At 33.2% G+C, this 25121-nt stretch overlaps 1 protein-coding gene across 2 annotated transcripts in view; it reads left to right on the top strand.

Annotated features, from left to right (window-relative positions):
• LOC139482275 (uncharacterized) overlaps positions 1 to 25121 on the top strand; it is a 70676-nt gene that overhangs the window by 12415 nt on the left and 33140 nt on the right. The window contains exons 6-9 of one of the 2 annotated variants that reach the window (XM_071266072.1): positions 2244 to 2405; positions 13755 to 13848; positions 19883 to 19946; positions 20768 to 20907. In XM_071266072.1, coding sequence (XP_071122173.1) covers positions 2244 to 2405; positions 13755 to 13848; positions 19883 to 19946; positions 20768 to 20907 — 460 coding nt within the window. The remainder of the gene's footprint in view (positions 1 to 2243; positions 2406 to 13754; positions 13849 to 19882; positions 19947 to 20767; positions 20908 to 25121) is intronic. The other variant, XM_071266073.1, reaches the window with a different exon arrangement.

Below are 25121 nucleotides of genomic sequence, written 5' to 3'. Positions count from 1 at the left end.
CTGCCTAACATAAGTTAGATGGAGATATTGTTAAAAGAAGGCCTGTTTATTGTGTCATCTGTCTAACATCCTTTTGCTGGAGAGATTGTCAACAGAAGGTCTGTTTATTGTGTCATTTGTCTAATATAAGTTTGCTGGAGAGATTGTAAACAGAAGGTCTGTTTATTGTGTCATCTGTCTAACATAAGTTTGCTGGGGAGATTGTAAACAGAAGGTCTGTTTATTGTGTCATGTTCCTAACATAAAGTTGCTGGAGAGATTGTCAACAGAAGGTCTGTTTATTGTGTCATCTGTCTAACATAAGTTTGCTGGAGAGATTGTAAACAGAAGGTCTGTTTATTGTGTCATCTGCCTTACATAAGTTTGATGGAGAGATTTCAACAGAAAGTTTGTTTATTGTGTCATCTGTCTAACATAAGTTTGCTGGGGAGATTGTAAACGGAAAGATTGTTTATTGTGTCATCTGTCCAACATAAGTTTGCTGGAGAGATTGTCAACAGAAAGTTTGTTTATTGTGTCATCTGTCTAACATAAGTTTGCTGGGGAGATTGTAAACAGAAGGTCTGTTTATTGTGTCATGTTCCTAACATAAAGTTGCTGGAGAGATTGTCAACAGAAGGTCTGTTTATTGTGTCATCTGTCTAACATAAGTTTGCTGGAGAGATTGTAAACAGAAGGTCTGTTTATTGTGTCATCTGCCTTACATAAGTTTGATGGAGAGATTGTCAACAGAAAGTTTGTTTATTGTGTCATCTGTCTAACATAAGTTTGCTGGGGAGATTGTAAACAGAAAGATTGTTTATTGTGTCATCTGCCTAACATAAGTTTGCTAGAGAGATTGTAAACAGTAGGTTTGTTTATTGTGTCATCTGTCTAACATAAGTTTGCTGGAGAGATTGTCAACAGAAGGTCTTTTTATTTTGTCATCTGTCTAACATAAGTTAGCTGGAGAGATTGTCAACAGAAGGTTTGTTTATTGTGTCATCAGTCTTACATAAGTTTGCTGGAGAGATTGTAAACAGAAGGTCTGTTTATTTTGTCATCTTCCTAAAATAAGTTTGCTGGAGAGATTGCCAACAGAAGGTCTGTTTATTGTGTCATCTGTCTAACATAAGTTTGCTGGAGAGATTGTCAACAGAAGGTTTGTTTATTGTGTCATCTGCCTAACATAAGTTTGCTGGAGAGATTGTAAACAGAAGGTCTGTTTATTGTGTCATCTGTCTAACATCCTTTTGCTGGAGAGATTGTCAACAGAAGGTCTGTTTATTGTGTCATTTGTCTAATATAAGTTTGCTGGAGAGATTGTAAACAGAAGGTCTGTTTATTGTGTCATCTGCCTTACATAAGTGTGCTGGAGAGATTGTCAACAGAAAGTTTGTTTATTGTGTCATCTGTCTAACATAAGTTAGCTGGAGAGATTGTCAACAGAAGGTCTGTTTATTGTGTCATCTGTCTAACATAAGTTTGCTGGAGAGATTGTAAACAGAAGGTCTGTTTATTGTGTCAATTGTCTGACATAAGTTAGATGCAGATTGTAAACAGAAGGTCTGTTTATTGTGTTATCTGTCTAACATAAGTTTGCTGGAGAGATTGTCAACAGAAGGTCTGTTTATTGTGTCATTTGCCTAACATAAGTTTGCTGGAGAGATTGTCAACAGAAAGTTTGTTTATTGTGTCATCTGTCTAACATAAGTTTGCTGGTGAGATTGTAAACAGAAAGTTTGTTTATTGTGTCATCTGCCTAACATAAGTTTGCTGGAGAGATTGTCAACAGAAGGTCTGTTTAGTGTGTCATCTGCCTAACATAAGTTTGATGAAGAGATTGTAAATAGAAGGCCTGTTTATTGTGTCATCTGTCTAACATAAGTTAGCTGGAGAGATTGTCAACAGATGGTCTGTTTAGTGTGTCGTCTGCCTAACATAACTTTGCTGGAGAGATTGTCAACAGAAGGTCTGTTTATTGTGTAATATGCCTAACATAAGTTTTCTGGAGAGATTGTCAACAGAAGGTTGGGTTATTGTGTCATCTGTCTAACATAAGTTAGCTGGAGAGATTGTCAATAGAAGATCTGTTTATTGTGTCATCTGCCTGACATAAGTTTGCTGGAGAGGTTGTCAACAGAAGGTCCTTTTACAGGAACCAACAACTGGTTTAGATATCAGTATTTATAACAAGGTTTACTATTACAGGAACCAACAACTGGTTTAAATATCAGTATTTATAACAAGGTTTACTATTACAGGAACCAACAACTGGTTTAGATGCCAGTACAGCTTACAGTTTGATTCAGACTCTCAAGACATTGGCACAAACCAAGAATAAGACAATTGTAGCAACCATACATCAGCCATCTTCTAAAATGTTTTATCTTTTTGATAAACTTCTGCTGTTATGTAATGGACAGGTATTAGTTATTTTGGTTAATTTTCATGAACTTGGTAGGAAAGAAAAGCTTTTAACAAAATTTGAATAGTAGTTTTCTGTATAAAAATATATAGATATGGATATGGTACGATTGCCAATAAGACAAATTTTTACCAGAGTTTTGATATGAAGATAAAAGTTAATATAGGTCACTTTACTTGCTTCAAAAATGGAAAAAAATATCATACAGTATGAAACGGGATGGAAACGGGATGGAAATGGGCATCATCATAAACTCAGGTGTAAATATAAGGATTCTTTATTGAAACTCTTAGGAAAACAGTTGTCTCATATAAAGACCCTACAAAACGTAATCATAAAATACTTTAAATACTGGTGCAAAGAAAGATAACTCTGATATGTTTATGAACAAGTACATTTCACTGTATAACATTCTAAATAGAATAATATTTTCATTCTCTTTTACATCTATATTTCTGTCTCAAAGACTCAACTTAAAATTGTGTCTTGCATGTGTTAATATACTCTACATGAATTCAGTAAATAGTAATAAACTAAGCAAAACAGTTAAGCATTTAAATATCTACATGCAGCAACTAAACAAAGTAAAGTAAACAAAATAAGCAAATTATTAACTAATTTGAAAACAACATAATAAAACTCTTTGCTTACCTCAAGTGCTAATTTGAAGGTCACAAGACTAACATCATATGTGTATGGCTACATCAAATAATAACCTAAAGATAAATATTAATTTATAACTAATGTGTTCCATGTCTACAATATGACTTCATAATATGAACACAAACCAAAAATAAGAAAATATGTTCCCTAAGATACTCAAACATAATAAAGGTTTAAAATGAATATTTAACTATTTAATTACTTCTTATTTATACACAAGAAAACTCTTTCTTTCTAATAAATGTTATGGTTAATTAAATGTATTTATCATTCATAAATGTCATATTTACACTACAGATTCATTTCTCCATTCAATCTAATCAATCTAACTAAATCTTGCATACTCTGTTAAAAACTATTGGAGAAAAGTATATACAACTGACCTGTAAAGTAGTAAATCTGAAAAGATTCAGCAATAAATATAACAATAAATGTACATCAAGCCAATTTACAAACTCCAGAATTGTGAAAAATAACTGCTCAATTTGACAGTTGAAATGAAAGTGAGCAGAATAATAGAATTTCCCTCCATAAAAATACCCTTATTTAAGCATAGAGTTAAACAGAAGTTGAAGGAACAAAAATAACATGTGACAAAAATCACTATCAATAAGAAATATAGACTTAATTAAGATTCTAGTCAGCTATAAAATAACCCGACTGGAAAATTAGAACACAAGAACTGAAAAGATAATGGCCTAATTTAAACAATTAGATTCAAGAAAAACACATATGCCAGACATGAACCAATGACAACCAATGAATTACAGGTTCCTGACTTAGGACAACAGAGTTGGGTGGGTTAAACATGTTGGTGAGTGCTTCCTCCTAACCTGGGACAACATAGTTTGGTGGGTTAAACATGTTGGTGAGTGCTTCCTACTAGCCTGGGACAACATATTTGGGTGGGTTAAACATGTTGGTGAGTGCTTCCTCCTAACCTGGGACAACATAGTTGGGTGGGTTAAACATGTTGGTGAGTGCTTCCTCCTAACCTGGGACAACATAGTTGGGTGGGTTAAACATGTTGGGGAGTGCTTCCTCCTAACCTGGGACAACAGAGTTGGGTGGGTTAAACATGTTGGTGAGTGCTTCCTCCTAACCTGGGACAACATGGTTGGGTGGGTTAAACATGTTGGTGAGTGCTTCCTCCTAACCTGGGACAACATAGTTGGGTGGGTTAAACATGTTGGGGAGTGCTTCCTCCTAACCTGGGACAACAGAGTTGGGTGGGTTAAACATGTTGGTGAGTGCTTCCTCCTAACCTGGGACAACATAGTTGGGTGGGTTAAACATGTTGGTGAGTGCTTCCTACTAACCTGGGACAACATAGTTGGGTGGGTTAAACATGTTGGTGAGTGCTTCCTCCTAACCTGGGACAACATAGTTGGGTGGGTTAAACATATTGGGGAGTGCTTCCTCCTAACCTGGGACAACATAGTTGGGTGGGTTAAACATGTTGGTGAGTGCTTCCTCCTAACCTGGAACAACATGGTTGGGTGGGTTAAACATGTTGGTGAGTGCTTCCTCCTAACCTGGGACAACATAGTTGGGTGGGTTAAACATGTTGGTGAGTGCTTCCTACTAACCTGGGACAACATAGTTGGGTGGGTTAAACATGTTGGGGAGTGCTTCCTCCTAACCTGGGACAGTGGTGTTACATTAATGATCACAACTTATTGTGAAATGGCCAAACTCAATAGATCAGTGTGAAGCACAAATATACCAACTAAAATATTACTGCCACATAACTCCTATAGCAAACCAAATCACTAGGTACTCTGTAAAACATGGAGGACATTGCATAGTTTGTGTTGAGTGTCATATCCTATTGGTAGTTATTAATATTAACCTGAGTTTTCAAGTTTTCTGAGTAGTGGTGTTTTGCTGAGATTCTAATATACTAATCAATCTAAATAGTAGGTTTTGACTTTTTTAGACTGGATTTGTCTGTTCAGGCTTGTTTTGATTGAGTACTTATGGCAGATAATTGAAATTTAGTTTATCCCAGTTCTTTCCCTCATCATCTATTTGGAACTGGAACCAAAGTATTTTCCCATTTTTTCAATGCAATTTTATCACAATTGAGGGACAGATTTGTTATTCTCTAAATTAGACTCCAACATTTCAATTGCTTTTAATAATAGAAGTCCCCTTCATGGTCTCTTGGATAGTTCTCCAAGATTCATGACCAGCATCTAAGAGAGCAATACAATTTTGAGTATTGATCAAGTTATTTTATCAACTGGCTAAAATGGAACATAAATTTGGGCCCATTTACTCAGACAATCAACCATCAATATATTTTTGAATCACTTAGAATTCAACAGAAGTTGAAGGATGGATGTATACCCTTATTTAAGCATAGAGTTATCCAGAAGTTGAAGGATGAATGAATACCTTTATTTAAGCATAGAATTTAACAGAAGCTGAAGGATGGATGTATACCCTTATTTAAGCATAGAGTTAAACAGAAGTTGAAGGATGGATGTATACCCTTATTTAAGCAAAGAATTTAACAGAAGTTGAAGGATGGATGTATACCCTTATTTAAGCATAGAATTTAACAGAAGTTGAAGGATGGATGTATACCCTTATTTAAGCATAGAATTTAACAGAAGCTGAAGGATGGATGTATACCCTTATTTAAGCAAAGAATTTAACAGAAGTTGAAGGATAGATGTATACCCTTATTTAAGCATAGAATTTAACAGAAGTTGAAGGATGGATGTATACCCTTATTGAAGCATAGAATTTAACAGAAGTTGAAGGATAGATGTATACCCTTATTTAAGCATAGAATTTAACAGAAGTTGAAGGATGAATGAATACCCTTATTTAAGCATAGAATTTAACAGAAGTTGAAGGATGGATGTATACCCTTCTTTAAGCATAGAGTTAAACAGAAGTTGAAGGATGAATGAATACCCTTATTTAAGCATAGAATTTAACAGAAGTTGAAGGATGGATGTATACCCTTATTTAAGCATAGAATTTAACAGAAGTTGAAGGATGGATGTATACCCTTATTTAAGCATAAAGTTAAACAGAAGTTGAAGGATGAATGAATACCCTTATTTAAGCATAGAATTTAACAGAAGCTGAAGGATGGATGTATACCCTTATTTAAGCAAAGAATTAAACAGAAGTTGAAGGATGGATGTATACCCTTATTTAAGCATAGAGTTAAACAGAAGTTGAAGGATGAATGAATACCCTTATTTAAGCATAGAATTTAACAGAAGTTGAAGGATGAATGTATACCCTTATTTAAGCATAGAATTTAACAGAAGTTGAAGGATGGATGTATACCCTTATTTAAGCATAGAGTTAAACAGAAGTTGAAGGATGAATGAATACCCTTATTTAAGCATTGAATTTAACAGAAGTTGAAGGATGGATGTATACCCTTATTTAAGCATAGAATTTAACAGAAGCTGAAGGATGGATGTATACCCTTATTTAAGCATAGAATTTAACAGAAGCTGAAGGATGGATGTATACCCTTATTTAAGCATATAATTTAACAGAAGTTGAAGGATGGATGTATACCCTTATTTAAGCATATAATTTAACAGAAGTTGAAGGATGGATGTATACCCTTATTTAAGCAAAGAATTTAACAGAAGTTGAAGGATGGATGTATACCCTTATTTAAGCATATAATTTAACAGAAGTTGAAGGATGGATGTATACCCTTATTTAAGCAAAGAATTTAACAGAAGTTGAAGGATGGATGTATACCCTTATTTAAGCATAGAATTTAACAGAAGTTGAAGGATTGATGTATACCCTTATTTAAGCATAGAATTTAACAGAAGTTGAAGGATGGATGTATACCCTTATTTAAGCATAGAATTTAACAGAAGTTGAAGGATGGATGTATACCCTTATTTAAGCATAGAGTTAAACAGAAGTTGAAGGATGGATGTATACCCTTATTTAAGCATAGAGTTAAACAGAAGTTGAAGGATGGATGTATACCCTTATTTAAGCATAGAGTTAAACAGAAGTTGAAGGATGGATGTATACCCTTATTTAAGCATAAAGTTAAACAGAAGTTGAAGGATGAATGAATACCCTTATTAAAGCATTGAATTTAACAGAAGTTGAAGGATGGATGTATACCCTTATTTAAGCATAGAATTTAACAGAAGCTGAAGGATGGATGTATACCCTTATTTAAGCAAAGAATTAAACAGAAGTTGAAGGATGGATGTATACCCTTATTTAAGCATAGAGTTAAACAGAAGTTGAAGGATGAATGAATACCCTTATTTAAGCATAGAATTTAACAGAAGTTGAAGGATGAATGTATACCCTTATTTAAGCATAGAATTTAACAGAAGTTGAAGGATGGATGTATACCCTTATTTAAGCATAGAGTTAAACAGAAGTTGAAGGATGAATGAATACCCTTATTTAAGCATTGAATTTAACAGAAGTTGAAGGATGGATGTATACCCTTATTTAAGCATAGAATTTAACAGAAGCTGAAGGATGGATGTATACCCTTATTTAAGCATAGAATTTAACAGAAGCTGAAGGATGGATGTATACCCTTATTTAAGCATATAATTTAACAGAAGTTGAAGGATGGATGTATACCCTTATTTAAGCATATAATTTAACAGAAGTTGAAGGATGGATGTATACCCTTATTTAAGCAAAGAATTTAACAGAAGTTGAAGGATGGATGTATACCCTTATTTAAGCATATAATTTAACAGAAGTTGAAGGATGGATGTATACCCTTATTTAAGCATAAAGTTAAACAGAAGTTGAAGGATGAATGTATACCCTTATTTAAGCATAGAATTTAACAGAAGCTGAAGGATGGATGTATACCCTTATTTAAGCATAGAATTTAACAGAAGCTGAAGGATGGATGTATACCCTTATTTAAGCAAAGAATTAAACAGAAGTTGAAGGATGGATGTATACCCTTATTTAAGCATAGAGTTAAACAGAAGTTGAAGGATGAATGAATACCCTTATTTAAGCATAGAATTTAACAGAAGTTGAAGGATGAATGTATACCCTTATTTAAGCATAGAATTTAACAGAAGTTGAAGGGTGGATGTATACCCTTATTTAAGCATAGAGTTAAACAGAAGTTGAAGGATGAATGAATACCCTTATTTAAGCATTGAATTTAACAGAAGTTGAAGGATGGATGTATACCCTTATTTAAGCATAGAATTTAACAGAAGCTGAAGGATGGATGTATACCCTTATTTAAGCATAGAATTTAACAGAAGCTGAAGGATGGATGTATACCCTTATTTAAGCATAGAATTTAACAGAAGTTGAAGGATTGATGTATACCCTTATTTAAGCATATAATTTAACAGAAGTTGAAGGATGGATGTATACCCTTATTTAAGCAAAGAATTTAACAGAAGTTGAAGGATGGATGTATACCCTTATTTAAGCATATAATTTAACAGAAGTTGAAGGATGGATGTATACCCTTATTTAAGCAAAGAATTTAACAGAAGTTGAAGGATGGATGTATACCCTTATTTAAGCATAGAATTTAACAGAAGTTGAAGGATTGATGTATACCCTTATTTAAGCATAGAATTTAACAGAAGTTGAAGGATGGATGTATACCCTTATTTAAGCATAGAATTTAACAGAAGTTGAAGGATGGATGTATACCCTTATTTAAGCATAGAGTTAAACAGAAGTTGAAGGATGGATGTATACCCTTATTTAAGCATAGAGTTAAACAGAAGTTGAAGGATGGATGTATACCCTTATTTAAGCATAGAGTTAAACAGAAGTTGAAGGATGGATGAATACCCTTATTTAAGCATAGAGTTTAACAGAAGTTGAAGGATGGATGTATACCCTTATTTAAGCATAGAATTTAGCAGAAGTTGAAGGATGGATGTATACCCTTATGTAAGCATAGAATTTAACAGAAGTTGAAGGATGGATGAATACCCTTATTTAAGCATAGAGTTTAACAGAAGTTGAAGGATGGATGAATACCCTTATTTAAGCATAGAGTTTAACAGAAGTTGAAGGATGGATGTATATCCTTATTTAAGCATAGAATTTAACAGAAGTTGAAGGATGGATGTATCCACTTATTTAAGCAATGAATTTAACAGAAGTTGAAGGATGGATGTATACCCTTATTTAAGCATAGAATTAAACAGAAGTTGAAGGATGGATGTTTACCCTTTTTTAAGCATAATTTAACAGAAGTTGAATGATGAATGAATACCCTTAATTTAAGCATAGAGTTAAACAGAAGTTGAAGGATTAATGAAGCCCTTATTTAAGCATCTTTACATTTTTATCTTGGTACAATATCCCATTTAAAAGATGATAAATTTATAAAGCGACTTCATTCCTGGATACTCTATATACTGCTATTTCATTTATTCTACTAACAATGTTGCCAAAATTTTTTCTTTAAAAATTTCTTCACAAACATATTTGCATATTTTCTGCACATATACTGGTATTGGAACAGAAGTTAGAGAAATGCTAGTAGAACAATACTTTTGTAGGAAATATTTTTGTTTTTCTATAGAGACTGAAAATAATAATGGAAGTTGATGCCATACCTTTAAGCCCTAGAGGATCAGCCATTTTTCGGTGACTTTGAAGCATCTTAAGACGATATAAAATATGGAGATGTGATATGATTACCAATGGAACAACTGTCCACCAGAGACCAAATATCATAAAAGTTAGGAAATATAGATCATTCAGACCTTCAGCAATGAGCAAGATAGCAACTATAAAAGGTTATAAAATATAAAACAATTCAAGACACGAATATCATCAGCCAGATTTAGGCTCAAAACAACCATTGAACAAGAAAAACTTTTAAATAGCACTATCAGCTATTATACCGTCAAAACATTATTTTTTACAAAAACTGTTCACGTAAAATTAGGCCATTCATGCAGTTAAGTATAAATTTATATATAAATTAAAAAATCAAAAACTGCATGAAGAGAGCACAAAATTGTGATTTACAAGTAAGATGTAAAAAATGTGAATTAAAGATGGAAAGGAATGTTTCTGCTTAAAACCCTAAAAAATATTAGAAATGAAAAATGGAACAGTAAATCCCAAATTGTCAACTAAACGCCACTACCATCAAATGAATCACATGTAAATGTTTTAACAAACCATAGTTTGCTTTTAATTTGATTATTCTTTGCCTTGATGCACATTCCATTGAAACTTGATATCATCCAGTTTGTTTTTCAAATGACAGACCTATTTTTTTTAAAGGAAATAATTGTGGGTAAATATATATATATATCAATATATATGATCCTGGCACTTAATTTTTTATTTTAGATGATTTTCATTTAATTCAATTGGTTTTTGGAAAGTTTGCTATAGCTTGCTATAGCAATAAACTTTCTTAAGGCATCGGCCTCTAATCAGAAAAGAGACAGACTATCTTACTTTAGGAAGTGTGTCCTACTTCTAGATAATGTAGTACTGGTGTTTGAAAACTAATAATAGAAAGATGCTTTCGAAATTTTGAGCTCTTCTATTTTAATAGCATACAGCTTGAATTAAAATGTACTGAATTTTCATCGATAAATCAAATAATTCAACTTCATTTGAAAATGACGAACAAACACTACTTAGTGGATCTGCGCTACGCGGAAAGTAAAATCAATACACACACAAGACTAAATTATGATTTTATCGGTATGTCAGATCCATATATGTGTGCCTCCAAACGGGAGTACTATAATCCCGGTTTCAAAGGTTTCCTACCTTCCTCCGGTTGAAGAGAAAATTAATACCGTGTTTAAAATATTTCATGAATGAACATTTTTCGTCACTTACTACGATTTTTACAAATGTTTATGCAATAGATAAAAGCCCGAGAGTATCTCATTTCATCTCAGCCCACAACAAACTTGGACTATAATAAACTCTGCCTTTTACATATTCCGCATTAGAAATCGGACTTTGACAAAATTCGTAATTATACTAATTGCTATTAAGACTCCTCAGAAACTTACAAAACCTTTGAATAGACTTATTAAGAAGGGATATAATTACGATACTTTTGTCAAGTCATTAAAGATTGCATATTTTGGTGTTAATATTGAGTCACTGATAAGGTCTTTGCATCGGAACTAAACACATTTTTTTTTTTTTTTAAAAACAGTTGTTGGCATGACACGGGTTATGTTCTTCTCATATATGTTATGATGGTATGATACTAAACCCCTAACGGGAAGGATTGTGCCTGATGTTCATATGATGAAATCATAATCTTTCAGTCAGTTTAATTGAAGTCTGGAGCTGGCATGTCAGTTAACTGCTAGTAGTCTGTTGTTATTTATGTATTTTTGTCATTTTGTTTATTTTCTTTGGTTACATCTTCTGACATCAGACTCGGATTTCTCTTGAACTGAATTTTAATGTGCGTATTGTTATGCGTTTACTTTACTACATTGGTTAGAGGTATAGGGGGAGGGTTGAGATCTCACAAACATGTTTAACCCCGCCGCATTTTTGCGCCTGTCCCAAGTCAGGAGCCTCTGGCCTTTGTTAGTCTTGTATTATTTTAATTTTAGTTTCTTGTGTACAATTTGGAAATTAGTATGGCGTTCATTATCACTGGACTAGTATATATTTGTTTAGGGGCCAGCTGAAGGATGCCTCCGGGTGCGGGAATTTCTCGCTACATTGAAGACCTGTTGGTGACCCTCTGCTGTTGTTTTTTATTTGGTCGGGTTGTTGTCTCTTTGACACATTCCCCATTTCCATTCTCAATTTTATCCTAAACAAAGTTTTAGCTCAGTTCTTATTATTTTTCTTCATGGGGTCTATTTAGTTGTATTTTGAGGGGCCAACAGAAGGGAGCAATTTACTATAGAACCCTATGGGATTTTTCTTTAATTTTCAATAACAATAATAATTTTTAAAACTTCAAAACAGTATCAGTGACAGACACACATGGTTTTCAGTATTGGTCACAAGACCATAATACAACTCAAATTAATTAAATTTAGGTTGAGTTCATTGTGTCACCCCACCCAACCCCTCATGTTTGAGAACTTAAAAACAGTCAGATCCCCACCCCTAAACCATATATATTCTTATACGTTACAATAAAACAAATCAAATGAAATAAAAGGCGAGTCCCCTGGGGTCACTCTCACCCCCTGGTTGTTTGAGATCTTGTTTACAGTTGAGATCCCCACCCATATACCATATATATTATTGTATGGGACAATGAAATAAATCAAATGAAATATAGAGGAACTCCAGAGGGGTCAGTCAATCCACCCATTACTTTTTGAAAACTTGTAAACGTTTGAGATCCCCACCCCTAAACCAAATATATTTTTGTATGTGGCAACAAAATAAATCAAATGAAATAAAGTGAGAGTTCCATTGGGTCAGCCCCACCCCGTCATGTTTGAGAACTTGGAAACGGTAGAGATCCCCACCCCTAGACCATATATATTTTTGTATGGGGCAACAAAACAAATCAAATGAAATAAAGTGGGAGTCCCTTTGGGTCAGCCCCACTCCCTGTTGTTTGACAACTTGGAAATGGTCAAGATCCCCACCCCTTAACCATATATATTCTTGTACTGGACAATAAAACAAACCAAATACAAAAGAAGGCGAGTCCCCAGGAGTCACTCCCACCCCCTTGTTGTTTGAGAACTTGTAACCTGTTGAGATCCCCACCCAAAAACCATATATACTTTTGTATGGGACAATAAAATAAATCAAATGAAATATAGAAGAAGTCCACAGGGGTGACCCCACCCCCTTCTTTTTGAAAACTTGTAATCGGTCAAGATCCCCACCCCTAAACCAAATATATTCTTTTATATGGGGCAACAAAACAAAACAAATGAAATTTAGTGGGAGTCCCTCTGGGTCATCCCCAATCCCTCATGTTTGAGAACTTGTAACCGTTGAGATCCCCAACCCTTAACCATAAATATTCTTGTATTGGACAATAAAACGGATAAAATGAAATATAAGGAGAGTCCCTCTGTGTAACACCACCCCATCCTGTTTTGAGAACTTGTAAACAGTTAAGATCCACCCCTTCTTTTCGAAAACTTGAAAACTGTTGAAATCCCCAGACTGAAACAACATATATTCTTGTATGGAATAATAAAACAAATCAGATGAAATAAAAGGCTAGTCCCCTAGGGTCACTCTTACCCCTACCTCCTGCCTGTTTGAGACCTTGTAAACTGTCTATATCCCTACCCCTAAATAATGAATATTACTGTACATGATTTCAAGAAGATTTGAATGACTTACAGGTGTAATACTTAGACTTCACTTGTGCATATCACTTTACTAGACCAGACCCATTTGTATTGGACTTTGCTTAAGGTCAGGCGACCGTGGGAATGACTTATTTTGAGAGCTTTGTTTGGGAGACTTCGTAGCAGCATCCTGTTACAATTATTTCTTGATTAAATTTTTTTTTCTTTTTTAAGTAGGAAAAAAAGTTAACCATGCAATCTACACATTTGCAATCTATTTGAAATATTACAATCTACCGTTGCAAACTTTCCACAGGTGCTATCCAGCACTTTGATTTAAGTTAACACTTGAGAAGTGGAAATGAAGATTAAAAGTATACATTTATCATGTTTATATTTGAATTTAGTTTATATTGAAATTGATAAAGTCTTACTAATTACAGATGGCATATTTTGGTGAAACTAGACTTGTTGTGGATCATTTTGAAGATGCAGGAATTCCAGTGCCATCGTGGTACAACCCAGCTGACTTTATTAGTAAGTGGACATTTAACTTCTTTACCTCTGTTTGTCCATCAGTCAGTGGTACTGTTTGTCCGTCTGTCAGTGGTACTGTTTGTCCGTCTGTCAGTGGTACTGTTAGTCCGTCTGTCAGTGGAACCACAGGAATCGGAAGTTCTATCAATAAAATTCTGTAAATAATAAAGTCGACCTCTCTACCAGAAGCTCTATTGATAGTCCACTTTATTATTTACAGAATTTTATTGATAGAACTTCCGATTCCTGTGGTGGAACTGTAAGTCCATCTGTCAGTGGTACTGTTAGTCTGTCTGTCAGTGGTACTGTTAGTCCGTCTGTCAGTGGTACTGTTAGTCCGTCTGTCAGTGGTACTGTTAGTCCGTCTATCAGTGGTACTGTTAGTCCGTCTATCAGTGGTACTGTTAGTCCGTCTGTCAGTGGTACTGTTAGTCCGTCGGTCATTGGTACTGTTAGTCCATCGGTCATTGGTACTGTTAGTCCATTGGTCAGTGGTTCTGTTAGTCTGTCTGTCAGTGGAACTGTTAGTTCGTTTGTCAGTGGTACTGTTAGTCTGTCTGGCAGTGGTACTGTTAGTCCATCTGTCGGTCCCATCAATATTTTCATCTTATCTTTCTCAGTAACTACTTGACAAGGATTTCTGAAATTTAGTTTCAGCATACCTGTCAACTGACTTGTATTCTGCGGGTGTGACCCGAGATTTTCACAATTCTGAGGGATCACCTGGAACACCCACCGGGTCATTGAAATAACCCGGGAATTCCGAAAATGACCCGATTTCACCCGTATTTCTTAGCCTTGAGAATGATTTCATAAGTAATATTCCTTTGAAATACCGGCAAATTCGTAATTCTTCCATGAACAGGAAGCTCATCTAGCTATGTAAACTGTCAAATTAAGTGACCCATTAAGTGCATGGCTTCACTTGACAGCTTTGGTGTCAAACACACTGTTAATTAACACCAATTACATTAGCTTTAGGTCGTAAATAAATTGCATCATTGGTTTACAAACTGAACTAGAGTTACTTCCCCTTATTTGTCACCATTTAAAATTATTCCTTATATTTACGTTTTATTTGAGAAAAAGATTAAATCATAAAAATTTAAAATTCAAATACATATTGAAAAATAACTTTTCATTATTTTTATACCTTTATACAATTTTTTAAAAAAAGTTGAAAACTATTTTTTATATTTATACTTCCTTTAACTGTATTACTATATTTTATCATAGTCTAATTTCCTTGTAAAATGAAAAATATTTAAGAATTACATACAATTCTAGTGTTTGATGATTGTACTATTTTTTCTCAAAAAGTAAAGCACATAAGACTGAGTCACACAAATTTATAAAAATCTTTAAAATTGCAATGAAATAATATTTAATAAGATTAAAAATGACTTAACAAAGTGAACATGCATTGATGTTTTGGTATCTTTGATATACATTATAAGAAAATGTACCATAAATACTTAAATTCAGCTCGAAAAAGTTCGTACTCGTTATGACCTGAGATTTGATTCTTCAATGCAGGTCACAGGGGCGGATCCAGGAATTTATTAGGGGGTGGTCACCTTTTGAAATCTTAAATTAAAATTCAATTTTTTTATGGCCCCTTATAGGAAGATTCTGTTTGCCACAAAGCAAAACACACTTGCATATAGATTTCAAAACAGTTCTGTTTGCTTTTATACGTTCATTCATTGCTTTATCAATAAATGTTTGAATATCAGTAGTCCTTTGCTCAATGTTGTCAAGAAAAAGTTGAGCTTTTGCTCTAGCTTCAGTATGACTTTTTTTTACATGATTTCTCATCACGGCCGAAATGATCGTTAAGTCTTGTCGTTGGTACTTCAGAGGGGGCTGATTTGTGGCGTTTCCTGAAGGAAAGAGGGTATAATTTACTAAAAAATTGGAATGAACGAAACTTTTAGACAAAACAGTTGATGGAACGGGGGTATCATTCAATATAGAATATTTATGTGACTTTAAAACTTTAAAATTATTTTTGAATTTTGGCATCACAGTAAAAAAAATATTATTGGTCGAGAAAAGTTATTATACAAACTTTACAAATTTAGATAAACATAATGTAAAAAAAGTATAAATTACCTGCTAAAAACATCTAAGATTGAGGACTGTCTCTTCATTTTTACACCTTAACATCAAAGAAATCGACCAAGTAATTAGCGATTGTTGATTACATGTTCATTGTATAAACATACCTGTCAAGGTACAAGTATTTAGCTTTAAGGTAAGTAATGACAACTTTATGATTGGTGATTACGATAGACAAATTGATTTGATCGACGATTTTATTTTTCAAAATGTTCAAGGTGCACTATTTTTTGGTACATGGTGCACCATTTTTGCAAACCCAGGGGGTGGTCACCGGCACCGGATAACCACCCCCTGGATCCGCCTCTGGGTCATGACCTGCATTTTCATCGTCACAGGTTGACAGGTATGTTTCAGGGTTCATATAAGTCAGCTATACCATGTGATGTGTTTTTAGATTCATTACTCAACAACTTCCTGTTTATTACAACAATTAATACTTTATTTAAAAAGGGTTACATAGTTAGCTATACAACTTATCTTCCCCGAGGCCCTCATCATAAAAAAAAATCATGAACAAAATGCAAACATATACATTCAAATTACATTGCATAAATTTGAATTGTTTTACACTAGTAATTTTGGGGCCCTTTATAGCTTGTTGTTCTGTGTGAGCCAAGGCTCTGTGTTGAAGGCCCTACATTAACCTATAATGGTTTACTTTTATTAATTGTTATTTGGATCGAGAGTTGTCTCATTGGCAATCTTCCTATATTTTTTAAGGATGTTAGCTTGTCATGTTTTTTTATTTTTGTCAGATTTTCGGAATCCTCTGGTTTTATCCATTTGAATGCTTTAAAAAAATTTGCCCATTGACCCCAATTTTTCTTTTTATAAATCTTTTATATGTATGATTATAAACCATCTGTAAAAGTCTTATAAAATGGCTGTTATTTTTTAATAGTTTTTGAGAGCTTTAACCTAAATTAAAGGGGCACTAGCTACAAGATATATAAAAAATCTAAAGTTTGATTGTTTTCTGTTCAATCAATAATGAAAGTGAAATAGTGAAATAACAATTCGCTTTTTGCAGCCAAAAAGGTTCAAATTTGTCAAATTCTGCTAAGAAACATTGATAATTAGTTATTCACTTGCAAGTGAATGTGTCGACCTCTTTAAATCCGTATTCATGTGAACATCAATTTAACCCCTAGTTAGAGATTGACAACGCATGCATTGTACGTGTACTGGTTATTTAAAGAAAAAGAATGTCAACAATGAAAGTGAAACTACGGTAAATCATTTGATTACTAATTCGATGCACATAAAATCATTCTTATACAATGAGAAACATCAATTTTTAATCTATAAAATAAAATCAAACGGACCTATAAAAATCCAATTGCACGTGTTGGTTTAATCTATTCATATCTTTATTTATGTTTACATCGCTTATATGGTCATCTGAGGTCAAATCGAGATGGCGTCTGGACTAAAATACACACGAAACGAACCTATATTTTATCTACCTCATGCTCTGTAAACTGTTTTTTTTGGACTTTTGATAGTTTGGATAAATGTTTTACATTGTTATAAATCAAATATGAGAATTTGAGTGAAATCGGTGACCATGAATTTGAAAGCTAGTGCCCCTTTAATGTTTTGCTCTTTTGGTTCCTTTATTAAACCCCTATCAATATATACTTGTGTTATGACAAGCTTGTTATTTTGAAACTGAGTAGCGAACTTCCTTAATATACAAGTCAAGTATGAAATAATGTTCAATACAACTTGATAAAATGTTAGTGATGACATTATCAGTTTTTAATATTTTTTCAACAGGTTGATTTCAATAAATAATCTATTATTTTGTATATGAAAGAATTAACATTTGTGATTTTTTTTATCGGTATACGTATTAGCAAATTATTCCACAAGTATGGTCCAGAATACATAACAGATTTATTTTATACGAGACTAGAGATTTAAGTGACTCCTGTTATTAGAAGTAAATCACAATAGAATATTTTGCTTTGCTTAGCTAAATCAGTAGTGAATCAAGGAAATTAAAAAAAAACAGTTAAAGTCAGTCAGTCAGCAACCTAGCACAAGAGGTTAACATACAGAAACATCTTGGTTTGCCTTTCACTTTAAGAAAATTGTCCCCCTTTTTCCACCCAGACACTCATATGCAAACACTTTTAAATCTTATCATTATCATCAAGCTGAAGAAAGTGACCATTTCCAGCAAGATCTGTATATAGTAAGTGGAGATAAAGTTTGAATCCCATCCTCTTCAAACTTTTATATAATTTTGCAAACTCTTTTCATATAAAATACTAGATATGACTATGTTCACGTTACATATACTCCACACATTCTGAAATTATGTCTAAAACATGTATATGTACAATATGAAGTAAGGACTAATTTTTTTAAATTTAAAAAAAAACAAAAAACACAAAAATAAAAATCTGTAAAATAAAAAAAAATGCTAGTGGCTTAATAATCAATAATTTATTTAACAATAATTGAACTTTACCTTGAAACAATTTGACCATATTTCTAAAATGAGCAAATTGCAACAAATGTATGTGTCTTTTTTCTAGATAAATAATCCTTTTTTTAAAAGCATAAATTATTGTATCTTTCAATACAGGACATATGTTTTTTTGCAATAAAGAAAGGAACCCCAGTTTTATAAAAAAAAAAGAAAAAAGAAGTTAATTGCTAGTTCTTGTTCATATTAAAAGCCTTTTTCTTCAAAATTTGAGGACACAGTTGGAAAAAAATGCTTCACACAATCCTTTTGAATTTTCCTGTTTCCAACCACCTAAAAATCATTGATGACAAAATCAATAAGCAAAATAATAAAAGATGGATCAATAAATGTCTGTTGCACTAGCTATAGATGACATCATTAACATTGATGTATTTGACCAAAAGAGGTAATTTTATGCATGGTTTTGCCCAATAAGATACTTTAAGTTCTTTGTCAAAATATAAGTCATATTGTCTCACTTTTGAATATTTTTAAAATTAGACTTTTAGGGATATTTTGCAGTTGAACTTCATTCATGAGCTATGACTTCCTAATGCAAATGCTTCATATACAATTAAAAGTATGAATTCTGACTTTAAAGCCTTGTTAACATCTCCATTATATTATTTCACACATTTTTATTTTCAATTTTCAAAAGTGTGGCCTTGAACAAAAAACTCAATAAGGTCAACTTTACCTGAGGTATAAATGTGACCTTAGTAATTAAGAAATATATCAACAAAAGAGTGAAGAAATGTCCATATTTTATAACATTATAAAAGTGTAAGCTCTGACTACTAGGCTTAAGATAGCCTTTATATAAGTGTAAGCTCTGACTATTAGGCTTAAGATAGCCTTTATATAAGTGTAAGCTCTGACTACTAGGCTTGAGATAGCCTTTATATAAGTGTAAGCTCTGACTACTAGGCTTAAGATAGCCTTGGGGTCTTACAGTCCAGCAGCAGTTGTAAATGACCAAAGCACATGGGTGGATAATGAGTAGGTGCAGTGTCATATAGGTCCCAAATATTATGAATATACTTTCCATGAAACACATATACAGTCTAACTTATAAACTTATAAAGATTTTAGTTTCATAGATATCATTGTTACTACTGTCTATATAAAAAAAAGATGTGGTATGATTGCCAACGAGACAACTGTCAACAAGAGACCAAAATGACACTGACATTAACAACTATAGGTCACCGTACAGCCTTCAACAATGAGCAAAGCCTATACCACATAGTCAGCTATAAAAGGCCCTAATATGATAATGTAAAGCAATTCAAAGGAGAAAACTAACGGCCTTATTTATATAAAAAAAATGAACTTACAAACTCCTTTACAAACTTAATAAGTTTCTAGTTTCATATTGAGGGACATGAAAAACAAGAAAAAGGAAAATAACTGTTTATATATTTTTTTCAGTGGAAAAGATGAAAGAAAGTGGTGATGTGGAGGACAAAATAATTACTGCAGGAAAGAAGATAAAGTGAGATTATAAGGGTGGTTGCTCCTCATAAGTCTACTTTTCCATAATATTCAGTAGCCTTTTTTACAAAAAATCTTAAGTGTAAAATTTATTGTAAGTCTAAAATATTCCTTAACCATTCAACTAAATATTTTTATCATAAGATTAATTTAACACTTAGATTTTTTGTGAAAAGGGCTACAGGTTTTTTCATAGGCTATGTGTTTTTGTTAAAATTTGCCCAGCAAGTTCTGTATTTAACAATATGGTTTCAGATTTTACATCTCAAGTACATTTCAGATAAAAGGTTTTGCAATTCTTACTTATTTGTTTGTAACTTTTAAATTGAATTTACATAGCTTCATTGAAACAGAACTTTATCGATTGATCCAAAGTGGAAGGGGACGGTTTGCACTCTGTCTGCCTGTCCATCCATTAGTCCAGCGAATCAGATTTCCACATTGATTTTCTTCCTTCTTGACAATATTGGTTTTATATTTAATGTATTGCTTTGAAATGATATGTTACAGATCAATTTCGAATTTTCACGGTCCATTGAACATAGAAAATGATAGTGTGAGTGGGGCATCTGTGTACTATGAACACATTCTTGTTAATACATATTTGCAAATTTGAAATAAAAAACATTTACCTTTTAACTTTGTTATACCAGACTGAGGTAAATTGTTTGTTTAGTTCATTCAAAGTTATTATAAATTATCAGGTTTAACCTTAGCTGTCAATTCATGGATGTGGACAACAGCAAGAGCAATATCTCATGGCTTTCCTTCATTAGTATAATGTAACCTTAACTTTTTATAACTAATTTTATGTTTTTCCAGGAACATGTTAAGTTTTGAAGAGGAAACCTACAGTAATGATCCAGGCTCGCCCTCAATGGATGGAAAATTTGACTTTGAATTTAAAGCTCCTTCAAAGACAGAGAAAGTAAAATTCTGGAAGAAGAAATCTCAGAAAGAAGGTTGGTATATTAGATATGCCTAGCCTGATTGATTGATTGATAATTATTTCATAAGTATATTTTATTTTGGAAACAAGACCTTATAAAAAAAGTGAATTTAGTGACTCTGAATCCTGCCCCTCCCCTCGATAAACCAGTTAAGACATCCCTATTTAGCTTACCTGTTCTAATATATAATGTGAACTATGTTGAAGAATCTCAATAATGCATTGTGTTTTCTATGTACATTTTATCGTTGTGATAGCTAATGCATTTACAATAATGTCAAACAGTATAGCATTATGGTTACAACGTTACCATAGCTTAATTTTTGTACTTCGCATATTTTCCGACATTCTGGTGGCCGACAAAAGTGATAATATGTAACGAAAATATTTAGAAAATGTAAATTCACAATATAGATAAAAGAAATTTAAAATTAATGTCCATCTCAAATAAAATAATCTCGTTCCTTAACATTGACTGAACACAATTAAAGTTTATCTCTTCGACCATTCATGAATGTTTCTTCTGGCACACACAGCGGCTTCACAAAACAGTGATTCTCTTTATGCGTTATTAGTTCCTGTCCTGTATCTATGTGGCTTCTTGCACCACCAGTTGAGGGTGTGTTCGTGTGGACGGTCTTGGTGACAATTTACTTTCTTTGAAAATTTCCTCAAATGGGTTCATACCTGAAGGTATATCATCTGGATGGTCATGTTCCCATGGCAACTTTGTCGTGGATTTTCCTTTTTCATTGTCAATAGCTGTGTTCTTGTGTGAAATGTCGTTTACAAGAACTGTAGATGTTTCTATTGATTGGTCCTAATAATAGATATCTTATCTTTCACTGAACAGTGGTGGGTCCTTTTCCTCTGATAACTTTATCCTCGATAATGTCCCAATAGTGGATCGGTGCCTATGAGTAAGTCGATTTCAAGACATTCTGTACTTTGCGCAGAATGTGCAAATTTAAGTTCTCTTAAGTGTGGCAAGCTCCTTGTAGTCTGGGAAATATTGTTCTTAAGTGGGACGGCAATTTCTGGAACAACAAGTGTGTTTATATTGACCTTTTCTCCTGTGTAGGTCTGTAACTGTACTGTTGTAGTGTCTATTAAAGTTGCATCCTTATGGAATAAATCTCTGAACACAGACAGGTGAATGCTTACTTTTTCTGTAGGTTTTATTTCTAATTTTCAGCTAATTTCTGAGTTATAAAAGTACGCTGTGCGCCCTCGTCAAATAAGATGTTACAGTCTACTTCTTGGTCGTTATATGGGCGTTTTTCAATAAAAGCATGAATTTCAGACCTAAAATAATGGAAAATCAACTTGTCTAAAATTTTATTTCAAGAGTTATTTTGAATACCTCTGTTATAGACCTGTTTGTAAACAAAAAGTGCAATCTTGAATACTCTTTAAAATGATATTATTTTCATAATTTATGTACTGTTTCGTAGGGGACATTTGTCCACTACGAAACTGCTTCTAAACACACATCTTATTGCAATTTTAAATGTCTCCTATAGACATTCCAGTTTGTTTTACTTTCGTAGTGGACAAAAAGTTTCGTAGTTGACATCAACCCTAATCTATGTTAATAAAAGCATACTGAAAATTACATGAAACTAACCCTAAAAGAGTAAAAAAGACTGCATGGTAGTGGTAGTGTCCACTACGAAACGTTTTTCTCCAATACTTGTTTCGTAGGTGACCGTTTTGTAGTGGACATATTCCCATGTTTTATTTTTTTCCCACAATTCCTATATTGCAATAGAAACAAGACTGATTGTATTCATCAAATTAAAGCATGTATAAAGCTGTACACTGATATTTTTTTCATAATTTTAAAACCGAATACTGAAGGAGATTTAACCGGTTTTGTAGTGGAAATTAACAAAAATACGGTTTCACTCAGGTCCATTTGATGTTCTCAATTTTTATGCCCCACCTACGATAGTAGAGGGGCATTATGTTTTCTGGTCTGTGCGTCCGTTCGTCCGTCCGTCCGTTTGTCCGTCGTCTGTCTGTCTGTCCATTCGTCCGTCTGTCCCGCTCCAGGTTAAAGTTTTTGGTCAAGGTAGTTTTTGATGAAGTTGAAGTCCAATCGACTTCAAACTTAGTACACATGTTCCCTATGATATGATCTTTCTAATTTTAATGCCAAATTAGAGTTTTTACCCCAATTTCACGGTCCACTGAACATGGAAAATGATAGTGCGAGTGGGGCATTCGTGTACTGAGGACACATTCTTGTTTTACCAACAATTTAACTGCCTTTATAAAAGCATCACTTCTTTTGTAAAACCCTAATGTTTATATATCTCTTGCAAACAAAATTACATTGATTTTATAAAACTGTTTATTAGCAAAATTTAATGACATCGTTTCGTAGGGGACATTTTGTCAGGGACACATCTTCTAAAATTAAACCAGATGCTTCGCAGGGCGCAGCTTTATAGGACCGCAGAGGTCGAACCCTGAACGGTTGGGGCAAGTATGGACGTATTCAAGCTGGATACAGGCCTGAATTTGAATTTTTATTAAATAGTTGACACAGCATAGGTTTTTGACACAGAATGAATGTGGTCTAATGAACTCAAATTTTTTTTTGAGCAATGAGCAATTCACTATGCTGTTGAATATTAATCCTCTCAAAAAAAAATATTTGAAGAAATTTTCTTTTTAATTTCTGAAATCTGAAATGAGAAAAATTGAATATCTATTTAATAGCATATAACGTCAAAAGGGACATAACTTTAGAACTGTAAAAGTAAAGCTGCCAAAAAATGAACTTAAACTGAGTTTAGAGGTAATAAAAATTATATACACATTTCATTAAATTTAGTTAAGACAAACTTAAGTGAAGAGAACAGAAACTAAAAAATTCTTTAATTTTTCCACTTGTAAAGGGGCAAAACCCTAGAATGGTAATCAAAGTGCTTGTAATCACTGAATGGTAAAGATTGCTTTAATTAATCAGTTGGTAGTAAAGTGAATATTGCATTGTATATTGCATATAGCATTGACTTAGTTGATTCAACTACTATTCTGGACAAAGAAAGATAACTCCAATTTTCAAAGAAGATTTCATGAAGTATTGGTTTTAGGTGATTCAACAACCATTCTTGACAAAGAAAGATAACTCCAATTTATTGTCTTGAAACTACAAAAATGCTTGTTTTTTGCCCCTTTTTTGCCCTATATTCCTAGACTGTTTGCCAGATAACCCTTAAAATATATCCCAACCTTCTACTTATGGTATTAAACATTGTGGTACAATTTCAGAACAATTGAAATACTTATACACAACTTATTGTCCCGACACTAGATAAATGCTTGTTTTGGGTCCCTTTGGGCCCCTAATTCCTAAACCTTAGGGACCATAACCTCCAAAATCAATCCAAAGCTTCCTTTTGTGGTTATAAACATTGTGTTAAGATTTTATTGATTTCTATTTACTTATACTAAAGTTGTCCTGACACTAGATAAGTGCTTGTTTTGGGCCCCTTTGGGCCCCTAATTCCTAAACCTTAGGGACCATAACCCCCAAAATCAATCCCAAGCTTCCTTTTGTGGTTATAAACATGGTGTTAAAATTTTATTGATTTCTATTTACTTATACTAAAGTAATTATCCGGAAACCACCCGTCTTCGGACGACGTGATACAATATACGACCGCAAATTTTTTTGCGGTCGTATAAAAACCTCTGTCAAAAGCTGTTTATTAAAATAAGTTGGCTTTTAACATACTTTTGAATTATTAAAGAACTCATATTAAGTAAAAATAACATTTATTTCTACCTTTTTTTACAATATTTTAGAGTATGAATGTTGAACAGGCAGTCTAGGGACATGCCATTTTCGTTATTTTGGACCATGCAGGAATCAATATCTTATCAATCCCTTTAAATATAGATTTTGACTTTTACCGTTCAGGAGTTATGGTTCTTGAAAGATTGAAAAATTGAGTTTCCAGTCGTTTTTGTGCATTTACGCATGAACTATTCTACCAAAGCTTCCTAAATTTTAATATGTTGTTACTGATGACAGAATGGAGGTCAAGTTCAATAATGACGATTTTGACTTTTACCGTTCAGGAGTTATGGTTCTTGAAAGATTGAAAAATGGAGTTTCCAGTCATGTCCGTGCATTTATGCATGAACTGTTCTACCAAAGCTTCCAAAATTTTAATATGCTGTTACTGATGACAAAATGGAGGTCAAGTTCAA

The sequence above is a fragment of the Mytilus edulis genome, chromosome 7 (assembly GCF_963676685.1).
Source record: "Mytilus edulis chromosome 7, xbMytEdul2.2, whole genome shotgun sequence".
Taxonomy (NCBI): Eukaryota; Metazoa; Mollusca; class Bivalvia; order Mytilida; family Mytilidae; genus Mytilus; species Mytilus edulis.
The sequence above is the reverse complement of the archived record's forward strand: the minus strand, read 5'-3'. Positions and strand labels throughout refer to the sequence as shown.